The 27,433-nt window shown below is 34.9% G+C and overlaps 1 protein-coding gene across 1 annotated transcript in view; it reads right to left on the bottom strand.

Moving 5' to 3' along the window:
- The window catches only part of STXBP5L (syntaxin binding protein 5L), a 420,610-nt gene extending 397,245 nt beyond the window's left edge, over window positions 1-23,365 (bottom strand). The window contains 2 exon segments of the mRNA XM_074301345.1: window positions 21,806-22,003; window positions 23,154-23,365. Coding sequence (XP_074157446.1) covers window positions 21,806-22,003; window positions 23,154-23,264 — 309 coding nt within the window. The 5' untranslated portion in view covers window positions 23,265-23,365.
- Between the last annotated feature and the right edge of the window lie 4,068 nt (window positions 23,366-27,433).

Raw genomic sequence — 27,433 nt, 5'->3', positions numbered from 1 at the left:
TAAGGGAAAATCTTTAGTGGCCCTCCCCCCATCCACACAGAGTTGGCCACTAAAGATAGACAGACAGACAGACAGACAGACAGACAGACAGATAGATAGATAGATAGATAGATATAGACATAATGTCCCCACCAAAAAAAAATTCTGAGTCTACTCCCAAATATATATATTTCTTTACATGTGTAACTCAATACCCACTGTGGCAATAGAAAAAACTTTGGCCATTAATTCCAATTCCCTCATATATATATATATATATATATATATATATATATATATATATATATATATATATATATATATATATATATATATATGTATATATGTATATATGTATATATATGTATGTATAATGCAATATTTGAACTCTGGTATTCTTGGATCCAAGCCTAGCACTCTTTTCACTTCACACCAGAACCTGGGCTCAAATCTGTTCCAAAAACTTACTACCTGTGTAAATTTGGGAAAGTCATTTACTGTGTCTGGACTTCAGTTTCTTTATCTCTAAAACTAGGGGACTGGATTCATTATATAGCTTTTGATGATTCTTACAACTCCAAATGTATGATTTATTGCGTACACTGAATATGCACCTATTTTGTTTAACTGTGTTTTTCTTTGTTACAAAGGGGTATGTTAATAAAGAAGAGCATGGAATCAGGAAATTACAGTGGTAATTTTCAAAAGACATCAATAAGACTTTAAAAAATGTGGCCATGAGAAATGTTCTTTAGTACAGCTCACCACTACAATCTGCCATGTCATCTTCAGCAGTGGAATATGCCAGCCAAGGAGATCTTCAATTTGGTCATAAAAGACTATAGTCATACCCTCACAGGAATAGAACATTAATACCTTTTGTTCTCAGTCTGCAGCCTCACCAAACTTTCTGACAGGAAAACAGAAATTCCTCTGGAGATATGCTTGACCCAGATAGACAAGGATCTTCATTCCTTGGAAAGTCTAAAACCAATCAATGCAAGTGAAGAAGGAGCAGAAAGGTATTTCAAAAGTGGAGCCAGCAGTCATGCTTAGTATTTGATTTTACTGTTTCCAATTTGTTAAACTATATACTATTCACTCTATAGATCATAGAGATGCTCTGTTCCTTTTTTACTAGTGAACAACGTAAATCATGCTAGTATCAAGAAACCCTACAATTCCAAATGTGTGTCCTATGTCTCAGGAAGATCAGGAAGGCAGTACCCAACATCTCCAACAAGAGATCACTCATAAGAAAAGTTTTCTGGTGCAAGGAATACTACTCCAGAGTCAGAGCAACTCAGTCCATTTTCCTAGGAATTCATATTTCAAGAGGAAAAGAGCACTTAGAGATATCAAGAAAAGCATTACATAGGAGACAGCATGTAAGCTGAGCAAGTCTTAAAGATAATGAAGAACTCTTAGGAGGTAGAAGTAAAGTAGCTCATTGTAAGCATGGGGGAATAGCCTATATCTAAAAGTCCAGATATCCTTAGTGATTAAAAACACTCACATGTTTCCAAGAGACTTCACAGTCACATATGTAGACAATATTTTATTCTTTATATTGAAGTTACTAAAGATACAAAATTTTAATAAAATTTGGTTAGGGGTGGAATAGGAAAATAATGACTTTTTTCTCTCATTAGAAAAAAACTCTAAATGTGGTGGAAATTTCAAATATATCTAATAGTTTTCTTTTTCCCCCTTTTTAGCACCTTTACCTTCAGCACCTAAAGTCATTCTGACAGTTTAGCAATGTAAGATGTCACACTATATATAACTTGCTTGGCTATAAAGTTGTATTTGTTAAATTAAATTTTAAAATGGAGTTTATTCTAATAACAATTATGAATCCTCTAATTGAATTTATTTATAAACATTTAACATTTTAGTACAAATGGAGCAATAAGATAGTTTGTTATCAACAATAAAATAAAGAATTGCTCTTTCTAGATTTGTGGTCCTCCCTCCACCATGGCAAATAGCTGTAAAAACCACTAATTTTTTTCAAAAGGATAAAATAAAACTCCAATTCACTGAAAACAATTTTATTATATATAACTTTGTTTAATTAGTCCCATTTTCTGATCACTAAAAGTCAGTTGTTTTCATTTTTCCCATTCTAAGCATTATCTGTAGTGACTTATTTTAAGATAGGCTTCTCTACTTCTACCTGTTAGTTTGTTTCTTGATTTGCTGTGTTTCTCAATGCAGGCCATTTTCTTTCACATCCTCTTAGCATATAATTTCTATCAGAATAGCTAGACATTATTCTGACATCATTCAATGTCCACTATATTCATTCTGACAATATTCAATGTCCTGACCCCTGGTCAGGAAGACATAAACATACCTACTGATCTCTTCATCTAAAGTCCTCAAAGATAAATATCCAGCAAAAAAGTCATTTTCCCTTGCAACACAACAATATACACCTGAAACACAAATGCATATTATTTTGGAATGAAAAGTTATAAAATAAGAACAAATTATACAATACATTATAGTTTTCTCAGTTCCTAGTGAACTTTTGGGAGAAGGCAGGAACTGTCCAGGATAAGCTGAAATGAATGGACTGAAGTCTGAACCAGTAGAGAAAATTCCAGAATTTATTATATAATAGAATTGTTTGAATATTTAAGCATAATTTTCTGAATACCACTCTACCCACTGGGGCTTGCTTATTGTCCAGGGCTCATTACTTCCTTCCTTCAGACTTGATGATGATATGGAAAAGATAGACCAAACATCTGAGAGGTACCCAGAGAACAATTGATTCTTTTCCTTAATCACTGAACAGTTTCAACCATTACAACCCCTTCTTTTCAGATTATTATTTTTAGTCCAGCACTTACCCTACCATACCAAGTCCCTCATTAATTCCAACTACTACTTTCTGAGGCAATCAAGTGCACACATGCTGATCTGGAAATTTGGGAGGGGAAAGGGAAAGGGGGAAAAGGGAAGGGAAAAAAGGGAAAGGGAAAAGGGGAATGGGGAAAGGGGAAGAAAAAGGAAAAAGGAAAAAGGAAAAAGGAAAAAGGAAAGGAAAGGATGCAATAAGTTTTATACAGGACTTTCTCCTTCATCACTGGAAGCTGCAAGATATCATCAGCACTTGGATCACAACATTTTAACTACTATTCTGAGGCTAACTAGTTCTAAGATGTCCTCTATGAATAAGATAATATGATATATTTTGTTCTGCTACCTGTCATATAATATCAATATATCTGCTTCAGCTTAATTCCCCTCTCCATTTCTTTTCTATACTATTCTCATTCTTATCATCTTTATCTTTTCCTCTCACTAGGTTCAAACCATACTTTAATCCTGATGAGAACTTAATTGTTTCATGAAAATTCTTGTCTTTTGTGAGCAAATTTTCCTATATCCTGCTTTTCCACAAATATTCCTTCTATCTCCTTACCTTAACTAAAACTTGGCTGGCTACCTCAACAATAGCAATTATCTCACAACTCTTTACAATAAAGACACTTTCTTTCCCATCCTTCCTACTCCCCCACCTGACCATTCAAGTTAGGGGGACGGGTCCACATAATCTACTTTTCAATTCCACTACCAACTCTAGACCATTACTCTACCACCATTACTCAATCCATCTTCTTTTAAAATTCCCATCATTTACTTAAACCAGCATTTACTCTTGCTCACTGTCATCACCTATCCATCTCCTGAATACCATTATATCTTCTTCAATCTACCAACCAATAGGCATCTATAATGTGTCAAGCATCATGATAGATAATAATATACAAAGGCAAAATTAAATAACTCCTGCTTTCAAAGAACTAACAAACTAGCTAGGAGATACAATATGTACATACACAGGTATATACAAAATAGATCCAAGACCATTTTAAGAAGAAAACACTAGCAAGTAGAAAAGATCAATAATGGCTTTGTGTAAAAGTTGGCAATTTATCTGACCTAATGGAGATGAAAACATTATATTTTCCAGGCACAAGAGACATAAAGACAGAGATGGGAGATGGAATACCATCTGAGAAGAATATGAAGAGCTAATTTGACTGAAAGACAGTGTGTATGAATGCACAGTGCACAGAGTAAACCCAATAAATGTTTCATTCATTTATATACATATATATATACATATATATATATATATACATATATATACATACATATATATGTTACAAATTTGTTACCTTCCCTCATCAACTCTAAAACATTTCCTGTAATGCCTGTTCTAGGATACAGGAGGTGTATAGAGAAGACTAGCATCTCTGGTATGAAGGCTTATCAAGCCCTTTTTAAGGCTCCTCTTTTACCTTTGGTGTCTACCTTCACCCAGTTCTCACCTGTGGCTCCAAAAAGCTATAGCACCCACAGCAGTCACATCCCAGTAAACTATATCAATAAATGGGCTAAACCAGGTTGAGAGTAGCCAACAGTTTTCATACTAATCAGTGAATTAGGGGGGTGTCCACCCCAAGCATGTGAAGACTTTCCCCAGGGGAATGGCCATATGAGAACAATATGCTCTAACAGCCATGAAGGTAGCTGAAGTAAGCATTCTGGAGTACTTAGTGCTTTTATATCAAAGGTGCCAAGACTATTAATTTCATCCCATCCCGAGACTATCATCTTGACTTTTGCCTTGCCACTAGAATTCATGACTCAGGGAGAGAGAGTGAAGCTAGTTTGTACAACTCTGCCTTATTTAAATCCAATTCATGTCCAAGTCAAGACATCCCCACTAATGTCATTGTCTTCTTCAAAAACAAAGGATGAACAACAATGTCTGTTCTCAACCTTCTTTTTTCTTATACATTGTAAGCTACCTCAGACTCTTAGCAGAAGTCCCTGTCTGCTACTTTGCCTCCTTAACAAATCTGTTTTCTCTCACCTTCCACAAGTCAAAATGCTCTGTATAATATCCTTTTCTCTTATTCTTTATTCTTTGAGGAAAAGTGTCCCTTACTGACACAAGCTTGGCCTTCCAATTCGCTTTCTCTCATTTGTCATCTCTCCCAATCTCTAGATTTCTTGCATGTAACCTACAAACATGCTCCAGTCTTTCCCATCGCTAACAAAAATCTTTACATGATGCCATCATTTCCTCAAGTTCTCATCCTCCATCTCCCTTTCCCAGCCAGACTCCTAGAAAAAGACATCCACATTGATTGTTTCTTCTTTCTCACCTCCTACTCATTTCTGAACTTTTTGCAATTTGGCCTCAGACTTTGCTGAAACTGTTTTCTACAAGGTTTTCAACCATCTCTGAAGTGTTAAAGTGTTAAACCTAAGGACCTTTTTCAGTAATCATTTTTCTTGAATTTTTTGCAGCTTTTGACATTGCTGACTACCCTTCTCTCTTCCCTTAGCTTCTGTAACACTGCTCCCTGCTGGTTCTTCTCCAACTTGTCAGATTGCTCCTCTTTAGGCACTTTTGCTAGATTATGATCTCCTCCTCTCTCAATGTGGTTGTCCCCAGAATTCTGATCTAGGTCCCCTTCACTTTTTTGTATATATATTTTGTATATATTCTCCCTCTTGGTGATTTCATTTGCTTCTACAAGTTCAATTATCATCTCAATATAGATAACTCCTTTGGTGCAATGAAGAAAAATGCATGAAGTATCATTTTTCTAATAATGACTTACCCTCAAAAAATACATAAGGGCTACTATTGAGAACATGTATAATAGGAAAGGGTAATATGGGTTGATCATGTGCAAGAAAAGTATAATATACAGTTCAAATGTTACATTGGTATCCTTGAAATATAAAATCTACTAGAAAAAACATACTAAAATATTGGATGGATATTCCATGGAAGACCTATGAGTGAACATGGATGAGAATCACATAGAAGGCATGGAGGAACTGCAATCTGTACCAATGGAAGTAATATTCAACTGACAAAATCATATCCACTTAGTTATTATCACCAACTCCTGAATTGTTATATTTAATTTCAGCCTAATGTTTTTTTTTTATAATCATTAGCTTCATATGCCAGATGAATGTTGGACGTACTACCTACATATTTCATTAGTACCTCAAACTCAGTGTGTCTAAAACAGAACTCATTTTCTATGCATAAAACAATTCCAATTATTAACTTTTTTATTTCCATTTAATTATGTGAGCATTTATAAGGCGCCTATTTAGTGCAAGGCACTTTGATAAACATAGTAGAAAATAGAAAGAAATTACATTTTAGTAATTAACTGGATTTTTTTTTTAGAAATTTCACCTTGACTCTTTTCTCCTTCATTTTCCATATACAATTAGATGCCAAAAATTAGTGATTCTACCTTTACAACATCTCTAGCATCCTTCCATTTCTCTCCACTCACACAATTACAACTCTTGCCCATGCCTTCATTACCTCTTGCCTGCAGACACTACTTACCTGCAAATACCTCCTAATTGGCCTCCACATTTCCAAACTCTATACCTGGCCCTCCCCTCCAATCCAGCTTCCACTTACTTCCCTACTTCGAAACTTTAGCCCTTCTTTGATAAAAATACAAATCCCAAGACAGACATTTAAGATACTCCTTAGTCTGGTTCCCCTTGCCTTTCCCATTCTATTTCACATTACTCACCTTCACAGACTCTATGTTCCAGACCTACTGGAATTAACCTACTAGTTTTTGTTCTTTGAAATACAAATTCCATCTTCTTTGCCCTATAAGCTGACACCAATACCTGGAATGTATGTATTCCTTCTTTACTTCCTAGACTCCTTTGCTTCTTTCCAGATTCCTGTTAGGTAATATACCCTATAAGAATAAAATCTTTCCTGCTCCTTGATCTACTTCTCCCTTTAATTTTTAGTGTTCTTTCCTATTTCAAACTACTATATATTTACTTTGTCTGGATATGTAAATCATATATGTATATATATTTATATTTCTGTGACCCCAGTGGTGTCAAGTGAGTCATCTACAGCAGTCACTCCTTGTCCATTAAGATGCATGATCAATTTTTTAAATTGCCAGTTAACTTAGATATCTCCATCAGAGCATCCCATCAGCATCTCAAACTCAAAAGTTCTATGATAGAAGTTATATTTTCCTAAGAGCCATTTCTCTTTCAAACTTCCTGATTCCTAGCAAAGGCATCATCATTCTTTTAGTTTTCTAGCATCACACTTGATTCTTACTTTTCTCTCATAATTTGCAGTCTTGTTGATTTATCTCCATAACATTATTTGTAACTATCTCCATATTGCCATACAACCACCACCTGAACTTTTTTTTTTTACCTTAACTATTGCAACAGCTTCTTAATTGAGTTTTATTTCCAGTCCTCCCCTCTATATTTTTCCTGTAGTTGCTAAATTAATATTCCTAAGATGCAAGTCTTACCATATCACTATCCTAGTCAAAATTTTCAATATTTTTCTATGTAATGCCACTAGCATAAAGTATAAACTTTTCAACCTAGCATTTAAAAACTACCATATGTTTGTTCCCACCTATCTTTCCAAATTACTTCCTGTTACTCCCCTTCACATACTTTGCATTTCCACTAAACTGACTAACTACTTGACTCAAACATAATATTGGCCATGCCAGTACCTTTGCACAGGGCTCTCTCCAATACCCAGAATGCACTATCTTTTCATACTTATTTCTAAAAATCCTTGCTTCTCAGGCACAAGTATCATCTTCTACTTGAAGTCTTCCCCAATTGTCTCAGTTCTTTGTACTTTATCATTCCTGAAATCACTATGTACATACTTATCTCTCTCTATATATTATACCTTCCAGCATAACATAAGATCCTTGAGGACAGAGAATATTATTACTTTTGTCTTTTCATTCCCAATGTTTTGCACAAGGTAGGAGCTTAAATAGATATTTGTTGAATTTAATTTCTTACTCAGCTGTCTGAGTAAAATCAAATTACCAACTAGTCAGAGAAACGATAAAATTATCAAATTTGAAGGATAAAAGAACCTGCTTCCTAGCTGACCTATGCAAACAAGCTAATAAGAATTATAAATGTGGATCAGATTAAGGAAGATTCAATGAGTTGTAATATAACTATATAGTTTAACCATGACAAGAATGTCAAAAGAGCCTGAAAAACTATATTGGTCTCCAAAGATTTTATATCCTTGGAAGGCAACTAGATATAGTAGTCAAAGGTAATACAATTTAATTTAATATAAACTCATTTTTAATATGTTAAAGAAAAGAATGGTAAAAGATCATAAGTGGGTACTATTTCACAAAAGAATAAAGCGCAGTCTAAGGAAAAAGAAGTTAACAGAAATGTTGGTCCAAGAACCAATAATGCTGGATTGTCCACAGAATGTTTATAGATTGAACTGGGTAGAAGACTACAAATAGAAGAAAAATGGCATTTCCTAGTGTTTCTATAATGATTCCTTGTCATCACTGATTACAAAGAAAACACTGCATTTGGACTCTATGTCATTAAAGAGATTAAATCAAAAATCAATTTCAAAACACTAGAAAACTGATTTACAAGATCTCTGAAAGGAGAAGATTCAGATTAGCTAGAAAAAACTAAAAAATATCATTAACAAAAAATGATCATAAGGACATTAGTAATTATCAACCCATATGCCTAATTCCTCACTTGTATATCTTTAAGAGAAATACATGTATCCTTGATGAAAATTTTAAAAATGAATAGGTAGCTTAGCATGGCCTGTTTTAAAATTCATGCCAAATGTCCTCACAAAACTGAAGTATAGAGAATACAAGTCTGTACTCTGTTTCTGGATTATAAGAAATTATTTGTTACAGTAGAACAGATTATTGTCCTATAAAGATTCTCCTCTAACAAAGTGTTTCACATGTTGAGATACACATAGACATGTTGAGATAATACAATATTTCTTGAGAAATGTCATTGCAATAATTTTGTTCAAGAGCTTCTGATTGTATATCTTAAATAACATATAAAACTGTATTCATCATAGTTGTGGAACATTTATAGAGTTCAAATGGAAAAGAGATTTTCCTATAAATAGTTATATTCTCCAGAAGCTTGTATTTATGAAAGATCCTGTTGATTACATCAACAACATGGCTATATCAGAAGATAAATCTAGTACAGTACACTTTACACACAGCAAGCATTCACTTGTGGAGGCTGACAGGCATGCTGACAATATTTTTACCAGCACTGAAATGAACAAGTCAGAATGGTATGTGTCTTCTGAAGAGAATAATTCTGGTTTGAACATTTACAATTTGGGAGAAAGGGAAGCAAAGTAGCATACAAATTAATCAATTCTCTTTTGTCTTCTTCTATAATTGACATTTACTTTGCCAACAATATTATTGTTGACTGGTCTAAGATAAGGAAATAAAAAGAGAATAGAGGATTAGCATTAATATAGGTAGAAAAAAGTATCTGAATTCACTTCTACCCCTTTAATTCCTCCCAGAAACTTCTATTCGGCTCTTATCTCTTCTGTTGAGTTCTTTGTCAAAAATGCAGAGGTTGCTATAATGGTGAGGCAGGTAGTGGAGAGATAATAAATCACCTAGTATTATCTATATTAATGTTTCATTTCACTAGTGAGAATAATCAAAAGTTGGTCATGAGTTAAATATGTTAGGCCTATTTTCACTTTTGATTAACCAGAAATAATAAAACCAAGTATGTAACATCCCTCATAAAAATGTTTTATATATATACATATATACAGTGTGAATCTATATCCAGAGACCTTGAATTTTCCTCAGTTTTACATTTTATTTTCCTAATACGATCGTAATGATTCAAATAATCAATCAGACCACCTAAAAGCCAATCTGATTTGTTCACTGAAGACAGTCAAAATAATCAGATCTTGTCTGCTTTGGGATGGTTTTCAAATGACCAAATTTTATCAACCATTCAACAATCTAATTGGCTGGCACCCTGCCTATAAACAATCTGTCACATGGCCCTGGTTAGTAGTTTTTCTCTGAACAAAGTAGAAAAATAGAAGAAATAAAATAAAAAATTATACTCTTTCTATTCTGTAGCCACCATTCTTTAACCACTAAACCCAACTATCAGAGCTCTGTACATAGCTTTTATTAGAATAGATAACTGTTCTTTACAGCCCAAATTATTCCTCTAGTCAAAATATACAATTCTTTAAGCAACCACAAAGAATTCTAAATTGTCTTTATTTATTCATGTGATAAATATTTACTGGAATACTCATAAATATTTACTGTATAGATATACAGTACATAGATATACAGATATATCAATCTCTGTTGAAGATATGATTGCAAATGTAGGACCTAAGTCCTACATCCATCGAAACACTCATGGATACTTAACTATAAAATAAAAGACAATATTTCATCCAGACTTAGTTGAGATCATTAATGACAAATTCTCCTAAGATAAATTAAGTAGTATAATTTTATATTAGGCAACATTTATGTGGCAGTTTACAGCTTTAAAATCATACAACATCAAATGGTCAATATTCTGGAAGTCTACACATTTAATCCAAACCTTATGACTTTTAAAACCTTTCCAAAATAGGACAAGCTCAATATAATCTCATTAACTGCCTCTCATCTTTTCTTGAAACAAGATTGCACACTCAATCCATCGGTTAGCATCACAATTCAACTCTATCCTTTCCCCACTCTTCCTAGTGTTTCAGAAAACCAAAAGTCAGAAGCTTGCTCTGGGAAATAGCATTGTGGGATCACTCTGCTATACACAGCGCTTGACCACAGAACTGAGGAAGAGAGAGAATTGATGCAGGATGTCACTTGGTGTGATTAAACTAGGTCCAAAGAAAAGAGCCTAAAATCCAGCTGGGGCCAAGTCTAGTCTTACTGAAGTCAGCTAGGGAAAAGACTGAGATGGAAATGTGAATTGCCCAGTAGGAAAGAAGGCCAAGATGCCTTTGAAGTCCAGTCCCCCCAAAAAAACTGTCATCAAAGGAGAAGTCAGAAAATAAGTAATTGGGGAATATAGAGAAAAAAAAAATTACCAGAGCTCTCAAGAGGAAGAAAACTCAGTTAAAAACCTTGAACATAAACACACTGTATTGTGATTATTGTACACAAAGGAAATTGTATCAATACCTGATGAGGCAGAGAATCCTCTGGATTCCTTGGAAAATAGAACCATAGCATGACATTCCTGAATGACTTAAAATAGAAATAATGAAAGCAGAATTTATGTTCTGTACAGCAGAATTAATTAATTATATAGAAAAATTTGAATCCAGAAAGGCGTGTATCACCAAAGAAAGAAAAGAGAAATACATAGTAATGAAGGATAATCTTGAAGAAGAGAAGCATAAAGCAATAATGTTAAAAGGAAAGAGATGATTAGAGACAGCCAGGTGGCACAATAGTTAGAGCACCTGCCTTGGAGTCAAAAGGACCTGACTTTAAATTTGGCCTCAAACACTTAAAACTTACTAGCTATATGACCCTGGGCAAGTCACTTAACCCCAAATTCTTTCTCCCCCAAAAAGATGATATTCATACAAGCAACATTTTCCCATATTTATCTCAAAGATAGGATGAATAGAAATAATTTAATGATTATAGATATCTCCAAATAATACTTCCAAAATAAATGCCATAATGCAAGAAAAGCATAAAAAAACTAACTCATCTTTTAAACAAAGTATCAATTAAAAGAATCTATGGGCTGCCTTGGAGGGGAAGAAAAGGGAATAAGTGTTTATATAGTAACTATTATGTATCAGGTACTATGCTAAATTCTTCACAAATATCTCACTTGATCTTCACAATAACTCTTCAATGTAGGTGGTGTTTTTAATTCTCATTTAACAATTTATAAATTTGAAGTAAACAGAAGTTGTGACTTCTCCAAGGTCACACAGCTAGTAAGTGTAGAAGGCTGAATTTGAATTCAAGTCTTCCTGATTCTAGTCTCTATGCTCTAACCATTTTATCACCTACTTGCCTTCTACAAGCCTATTCTACAAACTCTAAGACATATAGTCTTATATGAAATTTAACAATTCCAATGATAAATAAAAAATTCTTCAAGCAACCAAGCAAAAGACCTTCAAATATAAAGGAAAGGACATTGAATAACACAAACTATTCTGCCTCCTTAAGAAACTATAGGGAAAAATGGAATAACCTGTTGTGAAGAGCAAAGGAGCTCAAGATAGAACCCAGGTGTCATATTCTGCAAACTTAAGCTCACAACAAGAATATTATATGATGATCAATTCTGATGGATGTGACTCTTTCCAACAATGAGAAGATGGAGGCCTGTTCCAATGATCTTGTGATGTAGACAGCCAACCACAAACAGAGAGAGGACTGTGGGAACTGGGTGTGCATCACAACATAGCATTTTCACTCTTTTTGTTGTTTGCTTGCATTTTGTTTTCTTTCTCAATTTTTCCCTTTTTGTTCTGATTTTTCTTGTGCAACAAGATGCCTATATTGGATTTAACATAGATTTTAACATATTTAACATATATTTGATTACTTTCCATCTAGGGGAGGGGGTGAAGGGGGAAGGGGAAAATTTGAAATACAAGGTTTTTGGAAGGGTCATTGTTGAAAAAATAATCCATGCAACCAGGAGATCGTTGTATACTTCAACAACAATACTATATGATGATCAATTCTGATGGATATGGCCATTTTCAACAATGAGATGAACCAAATTAGTTCCAATAGAGCAGTAATGAAATGAACCAGCTACACCCAGCAAAAGAACTCTGGGAGATGAGTATGAACCACTACATAGAATTCCCAATCCCTCTAATTTTGTCCGCCTGCATTTTGGATTTCCTTCACAGGCTAATTGTATACTATTTCAAAGTCTGATTCTTTTTGTACAGCAAAACAACTGTTTGGACATGTATACATATATTGTATTTAATTCATACTTTAACATATTGTACACGTATTGGTCAACCTGCCATGGGGGGTGGTAAGAAGGGGAAAAATTAGAACAAAAGCTTTGGCAATTGTCAATGTTGTAAAATTACCCATGCATATATCTGGTAAATAAAAACTATTAAAATTTTTAAAATCCATGCATATGCTTTGAAAATTAAATGCTTTAATAAAAACAAAACAAAAAAAGAAATAGGAAAAAAAGAAAAAAAAACTTGTGTTGAAACCATCAATAAACCAATTGGATGTTTGATTAAAATATGCATTTTGAACCATTCCCAGAAAAAAGAATAGCAACAATGAGATCAGAACAAACGATTTACCTTTCAAACTCTCTACACAACAGAAATATTATAAAAACAAATCTAGCAATCAAGGACTATAAAAACAACAACAAAATAACAACAGACAAACCAAACTATTAAATAACTGTTCTATTATAATTTCTATTTGCAGGAGAAAATGGAAAATGCTAAAGAAACAAACTTGAAAGAGCATGGAGAAAACTTTATACCATCCTGACTATAGGTGAATCAATATTTTTGTACAACTGAATAATATAATGAGAGAGTTCATAAAAGGAGAGAGCAGGGAAAGAAGATAGAAGGCAATATGTAACATATCCATATCAAGTAAAGGATTAAGAGAAAAAGAAAAACAACTTCTGTAATCTGACAGGAAGAAGAGTTTTTTTACAAGAAAATGAGTGTAAAGAAAAAAGGAGAGTCTGAAACAACAGGAAAGAAAGGGAGAAATCTTGTTTTAGTGGAGAAAGGGTGTCCCACTGAAGAAGACTCTTGTGAAGAAAGAGATTAGAAATAAAGACATTATAATGAGTATAATCTGTAATGACTTAGTCCTTAGAGGACCACTCAAGATGCCTTGAAAAGGATAATCAGAATTCTGGAGGGAACTAACAACCACAAGAACTGAAGAGCAGAGAGAGGGGTGAGGATAGAGTAAGGGGTATTATAGCAAATGGTAAGAAAATGACCATGAGGAGAGCAATGATTAATATCAAAGACATAGGAAAACTCCTATAATGGGACAATCACCTTTCTATCACCTACAGAAATTGATATTGCTAAGACAAAGCACAAAAGAAAAAGGAAAAAGGGATAAGTGGGTCAGGGGTTAAGATTCAGAAGGTAAAAATAACATTGAATATATTTAGATGAGGGAATTCCCTAGAAGCTTTATTTTAATAAGGAATATAGACTAAAGATTGAGTAACTTTAAAGGCACTAATCAAAGAAGAAAAGTCTAGAAAATATGAAAATAATGGATAAATTGGAAAGAATGGAAAGAAAAGAAAAAATTCTTTTTTAAAAGGCATACAATGTTATTTATATTTAAAATCTTTCTAAATGCAACATTCCTAAAAACAACTATTCCTAGAAACAGATGAATTTCCTTACAAACTATTAAAGGACTTAAAAGGAAAAAAAATTAGTATGAGAGAGAGAGCTGCACAATGGATAAAGAACAAGCCCAAAAGTTAGGAAAACTGACTTCAAGTCTTGCCTTTGACATATACTGGCTGTGTGACCAAGAGTGTGTCACTTAACCTCTCAATGGTCTAGGCAATTCCCTGAGATCAGAAGATATCAACATGCATTGACAGAGAGACTTTCTTCATCTGGGAGTTCTCGATAAAGAAATAAAAAGGTTTAATCTTTATATTCTATGTAATATAATAAAATGTCATAGTTTTTTGAACCCCATCAAAAATTTACATTTTCTGTTCTATAGTTAAAATATCCAGAAGATCCTGACTATCCCAAATATTTTTCCTTTTACAAGAACATTGTAGAGATTTAAAAATTAACAGAAATGATCAAGCAAACTATATAAGATGCCATGTCTCAGTATTAGATTTTCATATTACTTGTCAGATTTCTACAACATAATCAATTAACAGCACAAAAAAGGGCTTATCAAAAGCAAATTAAAAGTTGTCTTTCTTAAACGTACCATAAAATCAGTTAACATTTAATTAACATTAAATACTTTCACTTAACATAGGCAAGTCATTTAATATCCCTGAGCTCAAAGTCTAATCTATAAAATGAGGGTGTTGAATTAGAATATCTCAGAGGTCTCTAGTAGCTTTAAACACATTACTCTGTTTCTTTATAGCCCAAAATCATTTTCCATCTCTTAGACAATCTAGTATTTTTTAAAATACAAACTGGTATGCCTGTGTAAAAAAAATAATCATTTTTCTCTAGTCTTAACAAGTAAATCTCTGTCACTTGCAATTTTGCTGAAAACAATATCAACAACAAAAAATATATTTTGCGTTCACTCACCTGAGTTGGGTGAGAATAATTTACATCTAAATTATGACTTGGAAAATATCATATTTTTAAGTTAATAAGTATAATATCTTTTGAAAGAAAAACTTGTAAAAAAAATCTTGCTGCTCTATTCTTCAGATCTCAACAAATTACTCAGTTGTACCAAAAATCTATAAATAACCCTCAATGAGTTAACTGACTGAAACTTAAGAGCATTTTATGTTCTTTGGTTTTCTGTAAATTCTTTAAGGATAGTTCCTATTTTTGGTTTCCTAAAATGTATCAGCTGATTTAGCAGAAAGCAATACAAATGTGCATTAGCTCCACCTGTATAGATATAAATTCAGCATTTTATTTAAAATATAATGAAAAAATGCCAGTAATGAAAATTACCTATATTTTAGGTTTAGTTTCTTGAATATTAAAGAATTAAGAAGATATAGTTTCCACTACCAAAGTATTTTTGCAAATAGCTACTTGATTTTGATATTTCAGTGTCATTTTCTTTTTCTCTGGAAAAAATCCAAAGTATTCCTTTTAAAGCTTACAACAGTGCTGCTATTTGAAACCTTTAAAGAATAGAGTTCCTTAGTTATTACTAATATATTAATAACTGGACAATTTTACAAGACCATAATCAGTGCTATCAATCCATATGAAAATAAAATTGCAGAACTAATTCAGCAATTTCAGATAGTCACATCTTCAAACTGAGACAACAGGAGGTCTTTAGATATGAAACCACAGAATCAAGAAATGAACATTTGACTTTACCACTAATGAAAATAGTTTATATTCAGACAGAATTTGAAATTTTATTAGGATCAAGTCAGCCTCATTTTGAGGGTAATAAAAATGACAGATAATGTTATATAATTAAGAATCTAAGAACCCAAGAAATCCCATACTGTAAAAGAACAATTACACATGAAACCAAGAAATCTGCATAACAGTGGCACCCAAAGACCTTTTGCAGTAGAACATAATTGCTGTCCATTGTCAACCACAGAAGTCTAACAATGTCAATCAGTCGAAAATATTTAACACCTTTTTGTGCCAGGCACTATGCTAAGTACTGGTGATACAAAGAGAGGTTAAATACAATCCCTATTTATAAGATCACAATCTAAAACTTCCCTAGATTTTCTTAATACCTCAGAATGGAATAATAATCTATGAATTTATCTATGATCATAGAATTTAAAGATGGAAATTAACCTAGAGATCACCTAGTCCAACTCCCTTATTTTACAGATAAGAAAACTGATACTGAAATGGTTTATTCAAATCCACACAAAAAGCAGTTTAGAGTAAAGCCCTGGTTTTCTGATTCTAAATGCAATGTCATTGCTTCCATTTGATCCCTACTTTGACTTTATTTTTTTTTAGCCCATACTAGTCTTGAAATAATAAAGTTCATAAAAATTTCTACCCACTATTTTAAGTGATATTGATTTTATATGTAATTAAATTCCTCTCTCATCCCTAGCCATTTCAGACTTACATATTCTGTGCTTTAGAGCTTTTTTATAGAGAATTTTATTTCTTTGATCATATTAGCTGCCCTTCTCCTGACAAACTCCATCTCAAGCGTCTTTCTTGAAGTGTACTAGTCAGTTTGGAATATTGCTATGGTGTAGAAAATGATGATTTGATGGAGTTAAAAAAATATGGAAATACTTGAACATACGAAAGAAGATATCCACCTTCAGAGAAACAGAAGACACTATGAGTATGTACGGTCTTACATAGATGCATATGAATGTATATATATATGTATATGTATATATATATGTGTGTGTGTGTACATGATTATAGCTATCTATGCATGTGTGTATGTATATATATATATTTATATATATGTGTGTGTAAGTATGTGTATATATACATATTTTAAAAATATAGATCCATGCTTAATTGTAGACTGGGAAAAGGGGTGGAGGAAGAAAGAAAAAAGAATAAAGTAAAAAGTACACAGCAAAGAACAAAAAACCTACAAGGAAACAAAGAAAAGATAGACTTCTTTGAATGTGTAGTATTTACCATGTAGGTTTTCTTGAAATGGAAATTTATTGGTTTATATTTTGAATCCTCTCTTATGTCCTGCTGTGTACGTGGTAATGGGGTTTTCTGTAATTTTCCTATTTTGTATTTAAGCATAAAATAAATAAACAAAACTTTTTAAAATATATACTGATCAGAATTACATGCCCTCTTCCAGCTACAAACACAACATTATTTTGTATAAACCATGTTAAAGACTGGCTGGCCTTCTTGATTTAAGAACATTGATCTACCAATACTATTCTTCTGATCTAATACTACCAATAAGAACCAATGTTCTTATACTTAGGCAAATAGTCTAAAAATTTAACAACTAACAAACATCCTGTCTGACTTGTTTGGTATCTGGTTCAAAACATTTATTTTAATTTGGATAGTTCTGACAATTTCTAATCCTAACTCCAAATTGGTACCTTATGCAAGGGTTTAAAGAGTAATTCATTGCTCCGTAGAATAAAGTCTTCAGTAAGGAGACCTTCTCTCCTAATAGAAAAGGAATAATTATTTCTGTTTTGTTTCCAAGGCCCTTCTTAAGAATGTTTTACATTTTGCCAGCCTTTTTGATCATAGACCCAGATGGGTCAACAGGGAACAGCACACAAGGCTATCTATGACAAACCCATGGTCTTACCCATTGTGCAGTAATTCAGTTTTCTGAAAGGGAAAGAAAGCTTTTGCTATGGAACATTGCAAAAATGTTTTGAAAGAGTAAATAATGTATGGTCACTGATTCTCCCTTGTCTGCTAATATAATTCTGCAAGAAAATCTAATAAGTAAAGTATTTATCCTTATAGAATCTATTCTTGCTTATGGTGCAGAGATCAGACATGTCAGTCTGTTATAGTTTGCTGGATCTCCATGGAGCCTTTGTTATAGATGGGAATAAAGCTGGCTTTGCACCAGTCCCTTGGCATAATGACTATTTGTAACAACAACAGCTTATGAATTTTGGCTAACAGTTCTACAATTTCACCCCATCAGTTTATTCAAAACTTTTGGGAGGACGCCATCAGATTCTGATGATTTATGTCCAGTTTGTCAATTATGTCTAGAACATCCTGTACGTGTACCACTATTGATCTGATATCTCTGAACTTTTTTTTTTCAAAAAATAATTTGGAAATAATCTTCCTAACATCTAAGGTCTGAAATAAATGAGTTAATTTAGTCTTTCTACAATTTCTCTTCTTAATTCTCCATACAACTTTTATATACCACAATCAGCAAGTTATATCATGATAGTTTAGCTAGCTTCTTTCTTTTACATATTATTAAAATGACTACATATCTTTTCCATATTATTTAAAATGATTGCATATCATTACTTTTAGAGCCCCTTCCCAAGTATTGCTTACATTGTTTTGGCCTTATTAATTTGTGGTTTGCTCCTAAACTGTCATACCCTGTGGTCTTCCTTGAATTTCTCTTAAATCTGACAATCTTTACATATTAGTCAAAGAAGCTTCAGGTTTCAGAAAGATCTTATACTTTTAAAATTATTTCTAATTTTATTAAATAATATCAATATTATATTCTAATTCTCCAATTCTAGAAAATAGTATATTATAGTTAACAGAGATTTAAATTAAATTTTACTCCTTTCCCAGCCACTAGGCACATGACCTTGGGCAAATCAAGTCTGAGCTTTCAGTTTTCTCATTTTTAAGTGGGAATAATAACAGCTGTTGTACCTACCTAACAAGATTGTTATGAGGATTTAATGAGATAAAATAGGTAAGAGCATTTTGCTCTTTTTGTCATTTGAAAATGACAAAGCACTATACAAATTAAAGTATTACTATTAAAGTGAATAACTGCATGATGAATTTCTTTGGTTTGCCTTTTCCATCACAATACTGAATTGAATTGTGTTGTAATCAATATCATGTTGTGGTTCATCAAAAACCTTTCCTGTTCTAGTTCCTCTTCATTCCTTGGGTATAGGTCTAACATATTTTCTCTTCTTGTGACCTCTAAAGTTATCTGTGGTAGGGATCGATCATTTGCTCTTTGGGGAAAACCTTTTAACTTCTCAGTTGTTATTCTACCAAATAAGGCAGGATGGAAGTAAAGAATTAGGTTAACTAAAGTCTGCCTTATTAATAGCTGGCCTCATTCTAAAGCTTGCCTAATCTGATCAAATCATAGAATATTAACACTGGAAGGGACCTTACAGTGTTGTGGTGGAAAGAGCCTTGGACTTGGGAGATCCGAGATGGAGGTTCAAATCCCAGACACTATCTGGCTGATTATAAGTAGATCCCTTAAATTCTGTGAGCCTCAGTTTCTTCTTATTAATTGTGCCTATATTAATTGGTTGTTGTGAGTCAAGTTTTTTGGAACCCTTACAAGGCCATGCAAATGTTAGATTATCATCTATTCTAATATTTTACAGATGAAAAAAAACTAAAGCCCAGTTAAATGAAATTAAGAAAAATTAAATGACACAATGATTTACTCACAGAATAGGTAAGGCCTGGAATTTAGATCATTTGCCTCAAGTACTGATTCTACTATCACATCTAAAATCCTGTTTAATATTTCCATTCTTAGTCATATTTTTGGTCAGATAGGCTATTTTAGCTCTCTCAGCACATTTTTATCATTTAAATAAGGAAGTTCTTGACCTGGACATTCTATAGCACTTTCTTTGTCTACTAAGCCTCTTGCATCACCTATAGATGATGCTTACATCTTCTTGTATTATAATACTTCCACTAGAATTGATTTTTAATGTGACAGTACTACACTTTATGGGCTATCTTCATGCTACCAAACTGGGATACTAATATATAAACTGCTGTCAAATATTTTCAATCTTCATTTTATTTGAAACTATCACTAATATAAAAGAATTGCCTTAGTCTTCCTTTTTTTTTTAACCATTGCCAATACTTTTGAGAAGTTCAAACAGACAAGCATAGTACTTTGTCATTCCCTCTTGCCTTCTTAATGCAGCACCTTTCTCTGAGTTTTTATTTGAAGCTTTCTCTACCACCTTTTAAAATGCCAGCAGGCTGAATACATTTTAGCATAACCCATCCTTCCCATACAAACAGGTTCCTATAATTACTAAAGAAGCTTAAGTCTATTTCCTTCCTTCTTCCATTCAAACTTTGAAAGCTGCTGTGAGAAACTAGTATTTCAGATAATAGAAATCATGAGCATTGGTCAATTGTTCAGAAATTCAAGCCTGGCCTTCAAGAACTCCTTAATACATCATTCAGTATAGTTGGCAACAATCCTTCCCTGTTCTGATAGCCTGTCTATACTTTCATATTAACTACAAAAACATTACAATATACATATTCCATAGGGAGAAAAGAAAATTAAGCCTGTTTAATTTTGCTTAATTCTGAAAGCACTTGTTATTATAAATTTAAGTTAAATTTTGATGTTTTAATAAGTAGGACATTTAATTTCATTGTTATATTACTTTGGGGAATTGGAGAGTAGGGTAGTTCCTGAAGCTCATAATATCATTCATTTACTATGAATAATTTTGAAAATCTCTTGTGTGATATTGACATTTAATAGTTTTTATTTAAAAGTTGGTCTTTTTTCCCTAAAAATACCATAAAATTGAAATCTCATTATTGAAACTGTATGTTTACTTTAAAACATTACTTATTATAGGTGTTACATATCTTTATAAAGTGACTTTTCATTTAAATATTTATATGCATCTACATTAGGTTTTAAAAAAAATAATCCTGAATTATCCTTTTCCCAAAGATTGCTACAAAGTATATTATAAATTTGTTTAGGAAAATTTTAATATAGCAGTAACATTTATTCTCTAATTCCTCTGTAGACTCCCCCCCCTGATTATTTTTGCTACCTATAAAACCTCCTTATAAGTTCAAATCCAAAACATTGTTATTTAAACTGTCTCCCTGCCAATCCAGAACATTTTGTCTTGTATAATACTTATAAGTACTGAACACTGACTTGATGCCATATTCTCACTTATTTTAGAAGGCAAATGATTCGTTTAAAAAGAAATTAAAAATTTAAATAACTACTAGAACCTGTAAGTTAAGTGTATCAATCCTGATAATATGAAATCAATAATGGCAGCATTTCAACAGATGTAATCACTTACTTAGGATATTAAATCAAAATAACAAGCAACCTCTCAAGCTTCCATACATAAATGCGACTATTGGATTAGTAGGATTATTTTTTACCTCAGTTTACTGCCTTTATTTAAATATTCCTAACTAAATTCCTAAGAATTTAAATATTCTTTTAAATATATATACATATATATGTGTATATATATGTATATATATATGTATCCAATATATTTTCCTAGGTTATCTATAAAATGCTATTCGTGTTTGCTGATTTTCCTTATTCACAAACTACCACTGTTACTTTAGTCGAAGCTGATAATAGATTTCCTCAAACATCCTCATTAATTCACTGTGCCGCTCTGCACCAGACTCTCTTCATGCTGGCATCTCAAAGGCTCCTATTCCCTGATGAATACTTCTGCTTTGTTTACAATCCGAACAGAAAGAAAAAAAAAGACGTGGAACCCAACTGCAAAATCTTACCTTGCAAATTTGGAAGTAGTCCGAAGTTAAGGTTTCCTGTATTTCTTCTCTGAGAATCCCTGCAGTCCCTCCAGGCTGGATGGAGCCACCTCCAGTCCCGCTGCCACTGTTACCACTACTGCTGCTGCCACTGCCAGGGGATGAGGCAGTTAAACCATCCAAAACTTTGCGGAAATTAAACTTCTTCATTTTTAGGTACTGCTTGTCAAAAATTTGAAGGGGGAAGGGAGAATAAAATGAAAACACAATTACATGTGGCTAAAAAGTCTCTTCCTTTCCCCTAAGCAAGACAGCAGTTTGGTGCCCCCCCCCCTTTTTTTTGGTCAGCATGAGCCATAACTGGTTGAAAAATACAAAGCCTTCATTTTGTCTAATTTCAATCTTGAAAATGGCCTCAAAAACAGAAGCAAAGTAAAACTCCCCGAGCAGCAGTAGCAAACCCTTTCACATCTGACCACCCCAATGCTTTCCCCGGAGCAGTAGCTACGCTTTTAAAAGAGGCAAGGTAAAAATAAAAGGCAGTGTCATCATCGTCATTAGCATTATATCATCGGGATTATACAATCAAATCAGAGTCCAACAGAGCAGAGGAGTCCTTGCTGCCTCTCTAGAAAGGATTCGGGGTTGCTTTTTTAAGGCTTATGGACAGATTATTATATATGTAGGGGGGATATTTGGGGGCGGAGGAGAGGGGGTGCATTGTTTCCACGCCCCCACCCCGTCTACCACCCTCTCATCTCTTTACCCATCCCTTCTAAGAGAAAGAACCTCCAAACTGCAGCTCTCCCAGAAGCAGCAGCAGCAGCAGCAGCAGCAGCAGCAAGGCTCCCTCACCCTCCCCGGCAGTGCCGCTGACTCCCCCGTCTCTGCCCCAGCAGCCGCTGGCCGGCCGTGCGGAGCGCTCACTGCCCCGGCAGCGGCGGCTGCTCCCTGGGGCCCTCGGGAGCGGCCACGGCCCCCCACCCCCCACCTCCCGCTGCCTCTACGGGTCCTCGAGGGTCCCCAGGGGCCGCCGCCTCGCACCCATTCCCGGGAGCACAGGGGCCTCGCGCCTCCGCACCCGGACAGGTGTGCTGCGAGCCCCGAGGGGCTGGGGGGTGGGAGGCGGCGAGAAGGCAAGGGGAGCGGGAGCGACCCCTCGGATCAAGCCCGGCAAGCACCTTCCTCAGACGACGCTGCCTAGTCCGGGGGAAGGGGAAAGGGGTATCCGAAAAGGGAGGGGGGTAGGGAGCGTCCGGTGCGGTCCCGACTATACACCCCCCCTCCGTCGACTCCTTCGGGGTCTGGTCAGTCAGTCAGTCCCTCCCTCCCCTCCTTCCCTGCGCCGGCCGCTCTCCGAGGTACTAACAGAAACAGCAGCAGCCACAGCTCCGCCCTCCCCGCCGTGGGAGGTGAAGTAAACCCCGCCCCTGGCCCCGCCCCTCTCTCCCGGCTCCGAGCCAGGAGGCTCCGACGCCATTGCGACGGGGAGGCGGGAAATTGCCCAAAGGAGGGGAAGGGGCCAGTTGATCGGCCTTCGGCCCAATCGCAAATAATCTGTTGGGCCAAGGGGACTGTAGTTGCCCAGCTCCTAGGCGCTTTGGGGAATGGCGGAAAAGAAGAACCAATGGAAAGATGGGGCGGGAAGATATCACAGAAAATTGCTTGGCGGCCTGCTTCTATAGGGCTAGGTCTTTGATTGACGGCCAAGCCAACCTGTGTTTATCGGGAGAGAACGGTGAAGATTTTTAATTGGCGCTACCTGTTGAGGGACGGAAGTGTGGATCAATAGAATGCTTGAGAGTGGGAGCGCTTAATTAGCACTTGATTAAGTCCTAGCTCTTAGGTGCTGAGCGGTGAGGAAGCACTGCTGCACGATCGCTTAGTGCTGGGGCTCGTCCAGGGTAGTATTGTGCTACAGTATCTACGTTTGCCTTGGCCCGCTTGCTGGTGTCCCTCTGGCCCTTTTCCCCTCTCTCTGCTTGAAAAGAATCCTTGTTTGTTGAGAAGGAATTTAATTAAGCGTCACTTCAGGCTTACCCCGCCTGGAAATATTTGCTTTTTAAGAGAATGATACAGTATCAGAAGTAGAAAGGATTTTAAAGACGAGCTAATCCAGTTACCTGACGAGCAAACTGAGGCTCAAAAGAGGCCTTAGACAAAAGGTCACACAATTCATAACCCAATGAGCGGGAGAAGGAAATGGCAGAAGGACTGGATCCGGAGTCACGACTGAAAGGACCCAGCTGCAACAAAGAGCTAACATTAACAGGGAACTTCCTTTATCTCAAGCAATGTTCACTTTATAAACATTGTCTCATTTGAAGCCCCCACCCACCCTGAGAGGGGGTTCTGTTAGTGTCTCCATTTTACCACGGGGAAATGGAGACAAAGTGACTTGTTCAGGCTCTCCCAGGTGGGAAGTATCTGGGGCCAGATTTGACCACACCCAAACTGTCCATAACTCATGAATGGCTGAGGCAACGTTAAACCAAGGTCTTTCTGAATCCCGCTCATGCGATGGCTCACTTAATTAGTCTCTAAAAGATGAAATGTTGTGCCATAGAAAATATTGAGGGGTTGAGATGTTTCTTCAGAGACTTCACACATGACTGGTTATATTAGCTCTGGAGCTATGATAGAGAATTAGGAAAGTCAAGAGTATGGAGAGGGAGGGGATGAAGCAGGAAAAAAAATGGAAAGAAAAGAATTTTTTTCCTTAGGATTTAATATCCTAACATTAATTATATTAATTAATATTTATAATAATAATAATAATAATAAAGTGATGAAATCTTGGCACTGTAAAACAAAGTAGAAAAAAAGAAAATTTGCATTAAGTTCCCAGGATCATGCATAAGAAATTACTTCTGTATCCTTACCTACAGTGTATATGGATGTCTGTCTATTTAATTGGATAGCTAATATGTGTGGGTATTCCCCCTTCTGGAATGGATCGCAACACAAGCTTTTCAAACCTTGTCATCATGTGAAGTTTCAATCCATTTGTTTTTGTAAATCCTACTTTAAAAGATCCATTCAAAGTGACCCAAGCCCATCTCTGTTTCTTATACTATCTTAAGTAGACCAAGGTAACGCTTGTAATATCTTGATGGATGACAAATCCATCGTCCATGAAGTTTTGATATTCCTGGTGTATATGACACTATGCAAGTATCCTGGGTTACAGATTGTTTATACCTAACATCTGTCTTTGGGTCATCTGCAATTGGGATTTTTTTTTTGAGATTGCAGTGTTCCATGATTCACAAAAGCATCAGGAGATTACTGGTGTGGAAAAAAGGTTTTAAGACAAAAAGCAGTTTGTATCATTGAAAGCAACATGTAATTCCATTCTAACCCAATCTCTCCCTACTATTTCATCGTGGATTCAGTTATTTGTCTATTTGATACCCTGCCTGTAATCAATATGACAGTCATTGTTTTTGCTTCTGTCCATTTCATATGTTTAGAGTCTACAATGTGTTTTAAATAGGTTGTGTTGGAGCCTCACCAATCATTCACTGTAATTTACACTTGTCTTTGTTCTTTATTCTAATTTAGCATTTATATAGAGCAACTGGTCAGTGATCTGACTTTTGTTGATAACAAGAATAATGGTAGAGAAGAGACTGGACACAAGAAATTAACAAAAGTTAATGATTATGAGCGTAAAGGATCCCAGCTGAAGTTGGGCATCATAATCTGGTAAGGATAATGAATGAATAATGATGAGTAGTTACTTTAAGAAGTTATACACTTCTTCCAATGAGGCTATTAATATTCAGAAAATCTATGGCTTTCTACTTTTTTTCAGGTCTTCAGAGACAGTCTCATTACTTTGCATGCATACTAATTTTTTTTTTACTCAAACACTACTCAGCTTACCAAATTCACCTGATTTGGCAAAATACACCTAAAGGACATGCCTCTCATCATGATTGAGAAATTAATCATTTTTGAAAAGTATAGTATAAAAGGCTGAAACTCTGAATAGATGCACTGGAATCAGACAACCGAACACTTAAGGCTAATTAACCGAACACTTAAGGCTTGGAAAATGGCCCTTCTCACTATTCTGTGTTGGCTCCATCTTTTGGTGTATACAGATAATTGTAGGATGGATTAGGGGGTAGAGTAAGACAAGCCAGGGTCACTGTGGTGGTGGACGAAAAGAAGGGAGGTTGTGGAGAGCTTGTGTCCATCCCCTTCACTTCTACCCCTAAAGACCAAGAATAAGGACCAAAGACTTTTGCTTATCCTGACTCCGGCTGATTCTAAGGCATCCAGGCTGCTAACTCGGACTTCACAGTATAGTTTTTCGATAAAATAGAAGATTAACATGTCTACTATTGTCAAAACTTGAGATTTTAATTGTTCACATATAGACACATTTTAAATGTATTAAGCGTTCCCCTGCTGAATACAACTGAATTTTTTTTTAGTGACTCAGGATAATCACTACTATCAACAACAACCAAAAGGCAATGTCTCACAGCAGAAAGAATACTTAACTTTGGATAAAGGAATCTGGGCTCTAGTTCTGCCTCCATGACATACTAGCTAAGTTACTTTGAGAAAGTAATTTAACATTGTTGTGCCTTAACATCACTAATAGAATAAGAGTGGATGATATAATCTTATCCAACTTTAATGGCCCATGGTTCTCCAGCCACTACATTATAATCATGTTTACAGAGACTTTTGAGGTGTATAATGCTTCATCCTTTCTCTGGTAGATTTCAGGTTCATGCTTTACTATCATGACAAGAGAAGTAATAGACAAAGGTAGAGAGTCTTTTTTCATTTCCTCTACCCTTTAGTTCTCAGAAATTGTCTGTTGCATCATGTTATTGTTTTTCAGTCCTTGTCTAATTTAGTCTTGTCTCTGTGATCCCATTTGGGGTTTTCTTGGCAAAGATATTGAAGTAGGTTTGCCATTTTCTTCTTCAGCTCATTCTACAGATGAGGAAACTGAGATGAACAGGATTAAGTGACTTGTTAAAGTCACAAAGCTAATAAGTGAAGCTGGATGTGAATTCACATCTTTCTCACTCCAGGCCTAGCACCCTATCTTCTGTACCACTTAATTGCCCCTGCTGTCAATTCCTCTTTTTCAGACATTCCATTGTAATGCTAATACAATCTATTCATGAGAAACAATGAACTTTATTTCATGAGAGAGAATTTAGGTATATAAATTACATACTCTTTATAATAAATCATATGCAATCTCATCTGGCACAAATAGAATGTATGCTCTAAAAGAAGGCTCCACATGATGAAGAGTCTGCAAGAACAAAAGTAGCAAAGGAATTAGAATTGGGGGCGTTGATTTTGAAAAGTTAATTTTTTGCATGCAGTCCTCAAACAGGGTATGTTTCTGCTGAAAATGAAAACTTTAAAAGAGAGGAAAATATATTGGGGAGGGGAGAAGAAAAATGAAATTAAATAAAAGAGAATTGATGGAGAAGAGGAGGAGAAAATAAAGAAAGCAGAAACTGCTGTTCTAATTGTATAGAGTAGAGCTAGAGCAGGAGGAAAAAAAGATAACTTTATCAGTTTCTTGTGAAGGGAGCATAAGCAGCAAGAAAACCCTTTTAAAAGAAGATTCATTACGGGATCTATTTCTCAAAGGAAGAGAGTGGC

The sequence above is a fragment of the Sminthopsis crassicaudata genome, chromosome 3 (assembly GCF_048593235.1).
Source record: "Sminthopsis crassicaudata isolate SCR6 chromosome 3, ASM4859323v1, whole genome shotgun sequence".
NCBI classification, from domain to species: domain Eukaryota; kingdom Metazoa; phylum Chordata; class Mammalia; order Dasyuromorphia; family Dasyuridae; genus Sminthopsis; species Sminthopsis crassicaudata.
The sequence above is the reverse complement of the archived record's forward strand: the minus strand, read 5'-3'. Positions and strand labels throughout refer to the sequence as shown.